The sequence below is a fragment of the Euwallacea similis genome, chromosome 37, assembly GCF_039881205.1.
Source record: "Euwallacea similis isolate ESF13 chromosome 37, ESF131.1, whole genome shotgun sequence".
NCBI classification, from domain to species: Eukaryota; Metazoa; Arthropoda; class Insecta; order Coleoptera; family Curculionidae; genus Euwallacea; species Euwallacea similis.
Genome location: NC_089645.1, coordinates 858972 through 873113, shown reverse-complemented (window position 1 = coordinate 873113; position 14142 = coordinate 858972). Strand labels below are relative to the sequence as shown.

Sequence of the window (14142 nt, the reverse complement as noted above, 5' to 3'; positions counted from 1 at the left end):
CTATAAAACAATTCGCTATTTGAATTGGATTATGAAAGTTTTAAGTACGAAATCTGTTCATAGTTTCAGTTTAATTAAGTGAAGAGCGTTTTGCAAGTGCCAATAAACGTTGCAGCCTAAATTTTAGCGGAATCTTATGATTAATAAACCCATTTTTATTAATGCAATAAAATATTTATGTTGGCTGCTGCTTTACCAATTCCTGCACCTACGGTGCGAACCAAAGTTGGATATTTATTTCCCGTTACAGCTGGGTGACGTGATAACTAATTCTATATGTATTGCTGCTACGGTGAATTAAATAGCCAATGAATAAATACACGCTGGTTTAAGATAACGATGAGTTAACAATGGCAAAATATTGTGATTTGACAGCACTTTAGTAATTGAAGCCTAAGGTGAAGTGGAGTACCGTAAACTACTCTCGGCTGAACGACCGGATACACCTAGAAGCAGGTATTAAGGCATCTCCAACAAACGAGGGCCTTGAACGCATACAAAGACAAGAAGGAACGATTTCCCTACCGGAATATATTAACATATATTGGTTGTGAATACAACTATTTTAAAACTTATTATGAAAAACGATACCTATCAAACAGAAAAACGGAGGCTCGCAAACTAATCTCGCCTTGATAAGCGCCAGATTCCAGTACTACTTTGCAACATTTTAAATAGAAAACTTTCCACATCCACAATAATACCTCTCTCATTACCATATCAATTATAGCGGCGTTGCCGGTTGTTGCCGCTGCCCTTTCTTCGTCGCCGACGAGGCGGGTTTGCCAAACATCACATTGGCATAGCGAAATAAAATCTAATCGGTATTGCACCTCTCTAGTTCAGTCTAGCCTACTTTGTTTTGTATTGTTGGCTTGCCACGTAAATATTAAAATTTCTAGTTGAACATTTTTAGATTGGCTAGTAGAGAGGCGTGTACGAACATGCATATGTATAATGTAAACGTATATGAGAAAATCATTTAGTTGAATTTAGACATTGTTTATCGAACGATGGCTTCATGCTGTAGTCTGGAATGAATACGCCGGAAAGTTTTGCAGAGTTGAGCATATTATTGATTATGAAAAAAAGTAATTGAGCTAAGTCGAATTGAGGTCAACGGAAAGTTTCGATAAAGTGTGCTTATATGACCGTTCATCTCCCCCACCCTCAAAAAAAAATTACAAAAAAAACTAGAGTCTCTCAAGCTTTATGGTAGTGAAACTCACGTTCCATGTTGAGCAAACCTGCAGCTTAGAGTTACTTTAACCCTTATTGGTGCAGAAATCCGAAATGAAATATTCCCTACGTGGCGCAAGTAATTATTTTTTAATGTTCGGGTTCTATCAAGGTCGATTGCTATAAGTGGTAAAATAGAAAGTTATATATGCCCTTTTTACTTAAATAATATACAGGATGTTTGAAAAAATAGGTGTTTCAAATTTGATCCACCGCCGTGCCAATGATTGAAAAATGGTGGTCCATTTTATCGACCACTGCCGCCATAAGAGTTAAAGGAGTAAACAAATATGAAGGTTGAGTAAACAAAAATAGACGACTAAGGACCAAATTACTGAAGTGCTAGTAAGTTAACCGGACTTTCAACCTAGGCACAGTTTCCATGGAAATGAAGGAATACATGGAGTACCAACCTCAATTTCAAAAAACCTGACAGTTTTTATCCAAACTTGAATTTATGCGTATTTTTCCTGCATTTTTTTTAAAGAATAGTTTTTGATAGTGAATTATACATGTAATCGAAAGTGATTCTTCATAAGCCGAAAAAAGGTAGTATACCAGTCATTTTAACCGAAAGCAAACCATTCCATAAGTATAAAAAATGCCCATATTCCCAAATAGGCATTTTCCACCAATGGAATGCTCACTACTTAAATGACAATGGTGATATTGACCGTTTTTGTACATATTTATTTTTGAAATTTTAAATAATGTTAGTAAATATGCACAGTGAATCTGTGAAACAAACTTGCATACGTAGCACAATTTGTTTTAACCAGTGTCTAACACTATCTCGATTTCACAGTGGGTTTTGCATTCCTTGAGAATATGCATTTAATGAGAAATTAATGGGCTTTACGTCTTATTATTCATATGCTGTCAGAGAGAATAGTAAATGACGTATTGTTTATGCATTCGTCGCCATGAGTTTTTAAAAAAATGGCCACAGAAAACAACACTGTTTAACGACGAAAATAGTATTTCCTCCAAATACGAGAACAGTACAATAATTGGCGATTAGAAGATTTACATGTGTTCAAACTGTTTATCGAGTTTTTCCATTGAATTTTATAATGTGCGCTCTAACTTAAAAAAAAAACATTTTGACTTGGAAAAGTATTAACTACCTGCAGTACGTCTAAGATAAGTTGAAGTCTACCTGTGGCACGTCTGACATGGAGATAGAGTTTCTCATTTCGGCAAATAATAACAAATGCCTACTTAAATTAATCCCAAACATGTAGTCGAATTTCCAAAGCACCAAACTTTCCAACACAGGAGGGCGAACTCTAGTAAATACAAGTTATAAATAACTTAGAAGATTATTCTATTATTTGTGAAGAAAACGATGGTTTCGGTTACACCAGAGTGTGCTCAACAACGTATATTTTACGGAATCTTACAAAAGATCCTTTTACATTTAAGCTAATTTAGTTTGTACTTTTTATTAAGTTGATATATCAAATACTTATGCTGAATGGTTCACTCGTTGTAATATACCCTATGTTACTGACGCTGTGCAAGTGATAGGTTTGACAATTTTCCAACCAATTCTTAGCGCCTATGTTTGACCTAAACATCTAGTGAAAATTGGAGTATATCCACCCAACTGTTTGGCCATATTGACCGTATTTCACTTTAAAAAACAATATTTTTTATGTCTTTAATATTCACCAACAGTGTCATCAAAATTGTAGTGTCAGAATTTAAAATTGTTTGTTCTAATCTTGATGCTGAAGCTTATATTAATTTACAGGGATGTCCTATATTATTAGCCGACGAAACAAGTCATGAACTTAAAACGTCATCTAAAAATATGAGTTTTATGTATGTCCCATTTGACACTCAAATGCAAATTAAATTCGCGATTTGAGAAACACTGGGACAGTTTAGGAGCTTAACTACATTTGCTGTGGGTTAGTTAAAAAACATGGAGGGTTAAATTACTTCTATCAGATAAAACGTAATTAATACATCATATTAATGAGTTTTCCGGGATGTGCCCAAAGACCTTCAAAGGAGAAAATGACCCCGTATCTGAGACGGTCTAATTTTTGAGAAACAAGATAACGTGAACTAACCTGAACTTAGAAAATCGTTTAAAACTGAATCAAATAAAGCTTTCTCAATACAGAATTTGCCTGTAAAAATAGGTTTCATATTCTGCATTTACATAACATGGCTAGTATGGCACAACTGGGAATCAGCAAAACTAGAGACTATGAAGTGGATAATTCTTTGACTATGACTATCCTCACCTGTGCTCATATTAGAGTCTTGGTTATGGATTGGTTGGGTAGTGTTGACTGTTGATTGCGGTGCCATCTGTATGTGAGAACCAGCTGACATCTGTAAAGAAAATATGGTTTTGTTAGGAAAAAGTGCTTTAGAATGTTGAAAAAAACACAAAAATTATATTTTATCTACTCATATAACAAATTTTGGAGCCAATTTAACTGTATTTCCGTATTAAGCTGTAAAACGTATCTATCTTAGGCACACTTACCCTGCATTATGATATTAGTTCAGTTTTGTTAATATGGTTAATCGCTAATATACCCTGCCCACAAATTATATATGTATATATCTCATTAACATTCAAATCTTAACTTTTCTTCTATCCACCTCCTTCTGCAGTCTGCTTCCAAAGTCCACGTTGTCCATTTAATAAGTGGACAACAAACAATCACAAGAAACGTGTTAATGTCATATCGACATTTATTCAACAACAATGTAATTCTTATGGTTGTCGAATCATATGAGGATTGGGTTAACAAAACTGAACTTCTACTACCAAGGATGAACACATATTTCGAAAACCATGGAAAATCCATTCCACTTCAGTTAAAGCAAATGATGATGAATACTCATGGGAAGGTTCTAGTTTGAATTCAATCGAAGTTCAAGGAAGTTCCTCTTTGTCGAAACGTAATTGTCGAACTTTAATGAAATGCTCTTTAATTCCGAATTGGTGTAGATTGAAATGCGTTTAAAATTAACGCTTCGCACTAGTAAGATTTTGAATTGACTAGTGTCGAATTGACAGCGGGTGGATCACTCAGGCACAGGTTCATGCGAGAAGACATTAGATTTCATGTAAATGACCCCGATTCGTGACTAACAATGTGTCAGACATACAGACAGGACGTCAGACAAATCGACAACGTGTCAAGCATGTGTAGACAGTCTTCCTTGGATTATAGACACTGAGAGTTTCAACTGAAGTTGTCATGCGATCGACTACTATTTTGGACCAACTTTGTTCGACTTCGTTGGTTTTTAATTATCATGAAGCGAACTTAGACGTGGTTGTTGTAAGATTAGAAAAGTCAGTGGGGTTTGGTCGTTCGGAAGAAAATGACAACAAACCTGTGATGTATCAAAATGATCGATATCGAGCCGTACTAAGAACACACCTAACTATGAACCGATGCAGAGCAATAGAAAAGCGTCGAAACTATTAAAAGCTGGTTTCGAAACCCGACAACAATCGGCCCGGTCTTTATTTTATTCGTCCACTTTTCGAGAGGAAGTCACAGGCCGAGTCGACGTTTTCAGGGCAGGTAATATCGTCAGACGTCGATGACGATTATTTTGCCTTGCTTCCCTCTCTTTCTTTATAATTGTGTGCGATCTTACTTTGCAGATTGAAAAATCGCAAATTCCAAACATGCTCCGATGCCTACTACTAAACACGGTACACAGGCCATGCCCGCCATCGTCGCCCGATATATACGGTACCGGTACCGATATCCACCAAATGAAATACCGGGGCATCATTAAAAGTTTTCTACTTGTCAAGCTAAGGGTGGTTACTACTAACATGGACCCACACGGACAAGGTGATCTCGGACTTACCAGGTCAAAACCTACGAGTAGTTTCAATTGTTACCGAATTTCGGGTTCCTTGGAGATAATTTTTACAAGAATTTTTGCTTTTCACCGACAGAATGACGCCCGGCAAGCATTTTTTTTCTACGACTGCCTTGAAAATTCACAAAAATATGCTAATAACATAAAGGGAAAATCGCAAAGTGCAAACTGTTCGGAACAACAGGTCATGTACGCATGCGCATGTTTTGTGCACTTATGAATGTGGGAAGTGTACATTTCACACTCTAATCAAAGAATGATAAAGGTTATCTTTTTTTTCAGATCAATATCCAAACACAACAAAAATCGAAATTATGAAATTCTTACTATCTTTGCCCAAGTCTGCTTAGACACTTTGCCATCATATTTTTAACAATATTAATTGTAACTTCTGTCAAAGTTTGACACGTGCGAAATTCAACACGTACATTTAAAGAAATTCAATTTTTTAAAAACACATTTATTTTATACCTTAGACGTGTATTGTTAATTTGTTGAACAAAATGATTAGAAAAACGAAAATTAACAATTAAATAAAATGTTTGGAAATTCCTCTTCTCAATCGCTGAGGACTGACAGTTTTTTTGCGTGAGTCATGTCATAATTCCAAAAGGTTGATTTGAGGCAAGTGATCGGTATTTGTTAGTGTTTAGTTTCTTTTTATATAGGTTGACTTCTTGCTCAAATATAGGTAACTAAGTATTATCGATGCTGAACAAAAAGCCACACATCGGTGTGAGGACATAGGAAAACGGCGACAAATTTGACACCGCAGCGTTAATAAAGATTTTTACCCGAGCCTTTAGCAAACGGTGAATGTTATTCTCAATTAGTTTTAACTGAGAATAGTGTACAATTATACCGCTCCAACAATTCCTACGTGGGTTCAGACGGTATTCCTAAATAGAATAAAATCTATGAGGATTTATGAGGTCCAACCGGATTTTGGTCCGGCTGGACATATGCTAGAAAAATCTGTTCACCCTCTTGGCATAAGCATAATTACGTCTTATAAAAATACTTACTGTGTTGTTGGAATCCTTTTGCCAGCCAGAAATAACCAGAAAATTACATATTTTCGATGGAAATGTGGTCAATCTTGCCATATTCGCTATTAGTTCAATATGCGAATAATTCTTTAGCGATAAGACGTAATATACTATAATAACAAATTAGCTATTATCAGGTTAAAGCTGACGTTGAAAAATGATCAAACTGATCACCTTGACGACACTGATAAAAATCTGTTTTTTTCTTTTTTTATTCGGGCAAAGATCTGACTTTATATTGGAATAAAAACCATGCTTTTCTTGATGCTAGAAATACTTATTCGGTAGTAAATATATATGATTGGCTGAAAATCGATCGGTTTTAAGAACGAGTGCATTTGTCGAGGTAATCGATTTATTCAGGTTAAATTTTTAATAAGTTGGAACAAGATTAAACCGAATCGACAAAAATCTTTTCTAGTTTCCGTTGTTTCTTACAATTGTCGAAAAAATATAATGAAACTCACTTATGATCTTCCTAAGATAGTATGTGATTCGTTTTAAGTTTTATGCCTAAACGTAAGCGTAGAGTACGCATATTTTTCAAATCTAAAAAATTTTAAATGGGCGCATTCAGGGAACACGAGCGCTTTATTGCGGCGGTTACATTTCGCTATGGCGCATGGAATGCAAGGAATTTTAAAAACCCGCTCTTTACGATTTTTCATTCTAAGAAAAAACGAAACGTCAACGACAATTAAATTGCATTTTCTGTAAAAGTCTTGATAAAATTGTCATCAATCCTTTTCCCTCAATAATGGACAACATTGAAACATATACATTATATGTATATATCGAAAAAGGAGTAAGCTTCAATTGAAATTTAAGAATATTATGCAAACTGGCATTTACAGCTTCACCAGTTGACATAAATTTCAATTATCACAAATTAGATTTAAACGATGCTTAAAGGTCCGAGTAACAAATCATACTTACATATTTTACTTATAGTGTTTTGTTGGTAAATCGGTACTACAATGGCATAATATTTTTATAAGTTTAGGCAAATATATTACATGTAAGAAATACATTCAACAGCAGATACTTTCAATATGTTTGAAGCTATAAATGTTATAAGGATTTAAAATAATTATAAACCTCCAATTTGAATTGTGTGGATAAAAATCAATAAATTACGCATTACGTCAACAAATTGTGTCTCATTCTCCTTCTCCCTACGTTTCCTATGTGATGACATCATTCTTCCCTTATTTTGCAGCGTTGCCTTATTGATCGTTGATTCGAGTTTGTATTTTACGTAAGGCTGCCAACCAAGCATACAAAGAATAAAACTAGCCACATAGATGTAAGATCTATCGAGTAATAAACTCGCTAAAACCTCGAGTTCGTGTCTCCTTCAAGCATCATCTGCCTTCATTCGCCTCTCATTAAATTAACATTTCAGCAGCATTAAATTAATATTTTAGCAGAACTTTTACTACACAAGGTCGCAATGATTGAGGTCCCACTTCACCGACCCTCAATACCACGTAAACAAACGTAAACCAGCAAAATAATTTCTACAAATTCCCCCCAAAAGACAACAATGCAACAATACAACAATATCTCGCATAAACTTCCATAGTTACGAATAATTAAACTGGTGAGAGATTGACAAACCTGCTTAATGTAAACGTTAAATAACAATGATAAATATTCCGTTGCAAGAAAATTAATATCAGCTTTCATCAGTGGCGAAACCAGGATTTATGTTTGGAACGGTTGGCAGATACAGAAGAAAAAAAACTGACAAGCTGTAAAACTGTAAAGTATAAATGAATACACTAACCTAGTTTGACAACATCGAGAAACATACTACTCTCTGGAAGAGACCATGATTAAACCAAATGTTCACTATCCTGAAGATTTTATTCATTTCATCGAACACCTCGTTTACATCTATAAGGATGTCTTAATATGTATTCAATCCAACTTTTTTTTCTGCCTTGCGCTAAATTTAGTTGAAGACAAAGTTTTCCTAAATATAATATTTATTTTAAAATAGTATGTTCTTTAATTACTACTAAAAGGAGGTCACGTCCACAGATTGTTACAAAAATCCGGGAAATGAAGATTCGTCGACATAATGTCCTGAATATAAGCAAAATTTCGCGATTATCACGGAATCAAAAATGAAGTTGAAAATGGGAACACTATTATACAACTCAGGCAAAAAGCAATAAAATCTAATAAATGGTTTGGGAGAAAATTTAAAACAAACATATCGTAAATTTTAATAGGTGTTTTAAATTTTTTGGTCAGTGTATATTCAAGATTGTTACTTTCTTTACTGGACTCTAAATTTTGCTTATTCTGAGCTGCAGCCGGCTGGATTCGCCACTGACTTTCATTAGTTTTCAAGGCTGCACATTTACTGCCAAAAACCTATATTATATGCAAACATTTAAACGACCAAGTAGATGTGTATCGAGTGTGGCAAATCTTTGTTAAACATTTCATAAAAATTCAGACCCACCAAGAGCTTCCTGCGAAGAAACGACCCAAAATTAAAAGATATAAAACAATTTCTTAACTTGTTAACCCGAGCATCCATAATGTGCCATACAAACAACAGTGTAGTGCTATAAATAACTAATCTATTAATAAAAATCAATGACTGTATCGCTGTTTCACCGTATATATGCAGCATTATTAGTATTATTTCAGACATTTTTCCGCACCTTGTTTTTTTTGTGTCGACCAAGTGAGTTTTAACATTTCACCAATGTAACGTTAAATCGCTTTGAAATGAGACAATGATTTCTCAAATTATTGGTGCAACGTGCAACTAACTTCACGTCAAAGCACTTTCTACTTTCTTCAGATCCTCAGCAAACCAATATGAAGAAATTAATAAAACTGCCGTCTAATAACCTTTAAGTAGGTGTATGTCTCACTTACATGCTCGTAGCACAACATGTGCTGTTGCTATTTGCGAACGTTGCTTAAGTGACACGAACTGGAGTTACTTAGGCCAATCACCAATACTACAATTTGTACTTAAAAGTGTCGGTTGAAGTTGCGCTTAGCGAACCGAACGAACACCCGCCCACGGTTTTATAAATACACTTCTGGTCTAAAAATTGATCCGTAAACGAAAACTAAATAACTTATCCGTGTGTACATACCTACCTACTCAAACCGAGCAACAACTTGAACACAGTCACGCTATAGGTGTCTAAATCTGAAATAAAAGCTACACATACATTACTATCGAGATGATTTTACTAGAAGCCATTGGCAGCGTTGGTTTAACTGCGAATTTAAAAAAACTCGAGGATGGTGATAAGGTCAATTTATTCATTTTACGTAAATTCACGTCAATTCGCATTTAAAAAACCGAGCTGTGAACGCCTGAGCATCTGACAATCTAAACGCTAACAATCGTGATCATTAATCATACCTACGGTTTCTGCCTTCGTTATCTCTAATGAGAGTATACCTAATATTATTAAGTAGCAAATCCTTTAGAACACGATCGTTTTTCTCTAAATGGATTTAAGAACATTGTGGAATTAAATAAATGTAAACTTACAAAACATGAGCAACTGGGTGAAGTAATTCAATCCATGTCCCTTTCGTGAATGCTTGGTGCACTAGGTTAGCCAAGCTCAAGGCAAATCGTACTATTTTTTTGTTGTTTGTAATTTAGAATAATAATTATAACACATTACAATGCAATTATTTTAATAAATATCAATAATCTGTAGGTTTTAGCTGACGTGACCACTTTAGGATATGATTCAATAGCAAACATTTGATACGTCATCGTAGTTTTGAAATTCGCGCAGTGACGTAAAATGCGAATTTTTAATCCTCTTTTAGGAGAAAAATCAAAATACTTAATTTAGTTGATCGATGTAAATCTATTTGCAAAAAACAGATGTTGATTGCATACGTTTTGTAACACATCAAAATTTGAATCGTTCATAGAAAAGCGGCATTCTACAGATACAATACGCTTAGAAACACAAAGAAGCGCTTTATTAATTAATCCTATACCATGCGTAATTTCGCAATATTGTTTAAGAAGCAGGCACAATCGAAACCTCATCAACATTCATCTTCTTCAGGAAGAAACATATTTCAAAATACACAATTCAGTTTCCAGCCACCAAAGTGATGCTATGTAGTTTGTGATTCCGGTTAGTGGAGCAGGTTCCATTACGAAATGGAGTAGAGGGAAGGTGATCTTGGGATATTGCCATGGAATAGTAATCAATCTCGAAAATAAATCGTAATTTTTTGCCACGGTAACCTCTCCAAATATGGGAATATTTCCGAGGCGCACATTCTGCCTTCGTAATTGTATCGTAAATACTGCGTATCCTGAGGCGGCGCACAATAGAGCCAGATACTGGCGATGTTCTCGACAAGGTAAGGCGGCCATTTTCTTCTTCTTGAACCTTAATTTATTGCACAAGTCGCTTATAGTTACACTACACGCCATATTATAGCCGCAGGGGTCGATAACCTACATTATTTAGCATTCTATTTTATGTGTCTTGTGTATATACCTGAGTGGTCGCGTTTCACCAACAACCACGCTTTAGTTATGGAAGAGCTTTATTAGCCGTTCTAAAAATGTCGCCTCTCATTATTCAACACCGCAACGATTAAATTTAAAACAAAATCTTTCCTCTGCCTTCAAACAGACCAACTTGTTTATTGTTAACGTATGTGCCGACTACTACCAGACCGATGCCTACAGGCCGGGCCGGGCCTATAAACGAAGCTGCGACACGCTGGTCTCAGACGCCGAGAGTGGCACATTCAAATTCGACCATGATCAAGATACATACGTTGTTGCTGTTAAGTGTTTTATTACCAAAAACGCGACACCACAGAGAATATTAATAATGTCTTCTATAGCGTTGCATTGATCCAATCCTCCTGTTAATGCTTCGAAAATGGTTCAATCTTATTCTACGCCTAATCGTATCGACGGCATGTCTACTTATTGAGAGTTTAGTCCGTTTCCACCTCTTGCCAGTCATAGTCAACGTTAAAGTTGGGGTTAAACTAACTGCATCGAACATAGCTACAAACAAATGGTTAGCTTCCAATTTGCAATCACACTAAAAATAAGTATTTTCTACCTTTAGCTCCATCATACATACCAAAAACATTGCCTCGATTATTCAGGCTATTATTAGAAGTTGAACAACAATAATTACATTACTTATTTGTTTTACTTTAATAAACACGTTGTCAAGAACATTTACCGATCGAGTAATAGGTGCTCTTGTCAAATGTTATCAGTTTCAACATTAATGCGTTGGCTTTCTAAAGGAAGGTTTCCTTGTTACCAGTTTTCTCCCAAAACGTGAAGCCTTATTTTTGGAAATGAAAAATTCTGTAGGAAACTCATTTGTGGGAAGAGAAGTGTCTACACACTGAGCGTTTCAATTACATGTCACAGAAATAAACTCGTAAAACGCATGCGACGAAAGCTCAGCAATACTCTTGTAATAGCAAGCAAGAGAGTGTTCTAATTGAAAACATAAATATAGTAAAACAAAATGGTATTAGCCATTATTGTACGGCAATATATGGCGAATCAGAAGTAATACTTAATTATCGCAGTCGAGATCGGTATTTGTTATTTACGCTCTGAATAATGTCATGCCGGTAGATTTAATTATTTTTTAACTAGATATGCCGATTTACACTGATAGGAAGATATCAACTACACGACATTTTTTTTCGTTCTATTAAAGTGAAAGAAAAGTTTCGCACAATTCTTTGAAAATTATATGATATTACTTAATAGGAAATTGCCTGATAAATGTGAGAAATAGACAACGTCTGCTCATGCATGAAAATGCAATAAAAGGGTAGACGACAGTAATTACATAACTTGGCTCATCGCAGTTAAATAATGTTCTATTCGCACTAAATGCATTCCTACGTCCCTACATGGGACCAAAATACCGTACATCAAAGCATTGAAATAAGGGTGTGTTTTGTCGTAATTCCAGATGTGCCTGCAACTTATAAGTAAAAGGCAGACGATTCGTTCAAAAAGCAGCTGCCAAATGGCCCAGTAAGGTAGGTATCAGACCTGAAAAGAGTACCTATACTGCAGACACATATTCTACATGAAGGTGTGTGTCTAGAAGAAAAAAATTATAAAAGGTATCTAACAAAGAACAAAATCTTTTTTGTAAATTATCCAATTAAAGGGCCTAATTAAGAAATTTCCTATGGATATCAGATGTTCAATTTATATCAGCTCTTTGACAGGCAATGACTTCTGTATCTCTATCATTGAGGTCAACGATAGGGCCAACATATAACTTATCCCACATAACTTTACCAGGAAAACGTTCCAAATCGAAACTTATACGTTTCCACTAAAATTGGGTGAAATTAACATGTTTTTATAATCTGGCACTAGGAAATTTCTACGATTTTTGTTCACTAGATAATAATACCTTGTAAATAGAATATTTAAGATTTACATTTATTGTTTTTTCTGGTAACGCTAACAAACTCAAATCAAAGGTCATGTAGGTCAGTTGAATACACCGGCGATATTAATTTTCTGTTTAATTTGCTTACACCATTAATATCCTCAACTTCCTTCATGACACCTGTGCATAAAGGAAATAAAACATATTTTGAAGTATTCCTCTGTTTAATGTTAATTTAACGGATGTTATTTTTAATATCTACGCATGACCAATCTTTCCAAATCAAACACGATGCAATACACATAAGTTTTACATATCCTCTTTAGATTTTAGTGGAAACAAAACTTGTATCTTACCAATTGCTATTTTCGCCCATACAAATATCAACGGAATGGTAATTACAGAGTCAGGCCTAATATCCGCTCTCAGTGATAATTTCAAATAAGTCAAAGATGGTTGTACACGTCAATATTGTTAAAGTAACTTTTGTTGTGTCATATATTGTGCTTGGTTTAATCATTGGTTAATCATCTTGGTTAATCAAAACAGACTTGGGTGTAATTTGGGACAATACAATATTTCTAATTTGAGGACGCAATATATACGAAAATTCGATTATTAACAGAGGCTATTTTTTTAAATGTTATCCTTGTGTATATGTAATGCATCTTAATATTAATTAAAAAGCAAAGAAGTATTTCTTTCTCTATCTCCTGCTTAACAAACTATGGTTGTTCTGGTTTGAACTTCTGTATGCCCATCCAATTCAAAGGCATCACATTTGAACTTAGACCTATTTTTATACAACCAGGATGCTATTTTTAGATTTTTAAAAATATGCACTACTGACACTGATTCGAACTGAGGTTTAAACTTTTCCTACACATCCATGTCATGCCTACTTATAATGATTTTGAACAAATTGATTGTTATCACGCCAATTTTGCTGAAGAATATTCTTTACAAATCTATTCGTTTCAATATACCAATACCTTGCGGGCATTATAGAACAAAGTACAAAATGGGTATGTAGATTTCAAGAAGTTGCAAAAGCGCACAAAGACCGCTGAACGAAGGCAAATAGCACCGTGAATGCCCGAAGTGAGTTCAAAGCCTTTTAACTCTTGAAACAAGTCGTCCCATTCGACGCGTCTAATGGTATAAACTGCATATCGGAATGACATAAACTACCTACAATACGCCACCATAGTTGAAGTGAGAACTGGTTATGACTAGTCAATATGAAAAATTCTTATATGGAGCCTAAACCGCTCATTCTGAGAATCAAAATCCCATATGAAAAATGTTTTGAAATCAACAAGCCTTAAAGCATGAGGCATGGTACCATCAGGTAGACCACCTTTGAGTATGACATCATCAGCTTCATCATATACCTGAAGAATGTATGCTTTCTTTGAAAGCACTGGTAAAAGTAAAAAATATTGGGTTTGGTAGCAGAAGCCAGGATGTCGCTCTTCGTGAACAAAGTTTTCCTTCAAAATCAAAAAACACAAATATATTTTAAATCTCTCGCAAGAGTCGCAGAAAACGAAGTAACGAAATTT

At 34.9% G+C, this 14142-nt stretch overlaps 2 protein-coding genes across 14 annotated transcripts in view; both read right to left on the bottom strand.

Moving 5' to 3' along the window:
• LOC136418761 (G-protein coupled receptor 143-like) overlaps positions 1-14142 on the bottom strand; it is an 82439-nt gene that overhangs the window by 18033 nt on the left and 50264 nt on the right. The window lies entirely within an intron of this gene.
• The window catches only part of Tlk (Tousled-like kinase), a 61587-nt gene that overhangs the window by 7821 nt on the left and 39624 nt on the right, over positions 1-14142 (bottom strand). For 11 of the 13 annotated variants that reach the window (XM_066404943.1, XM_066404940.1, XM_066404941.1 and 8 more), the window contains one exon: positions 3498-3588. Coding sequence is in view for 11 of the 13 variants with exons in the window: in XM_066404940.1 (XP_066261037.1) it covers positions 3498-3588 (91 nt within the window). In the remaining 2 variants the exon portion in view is untranslated. Of the gene's footprint in view, positions 1-3497; positions 3589-4608; positions 4766-9062; positions 9289-14142 lie in introns of those variants that run through there. The other 2 variants (XM_066404939.1, XM_066404942.1) reach the window with 2 other exon arrangements.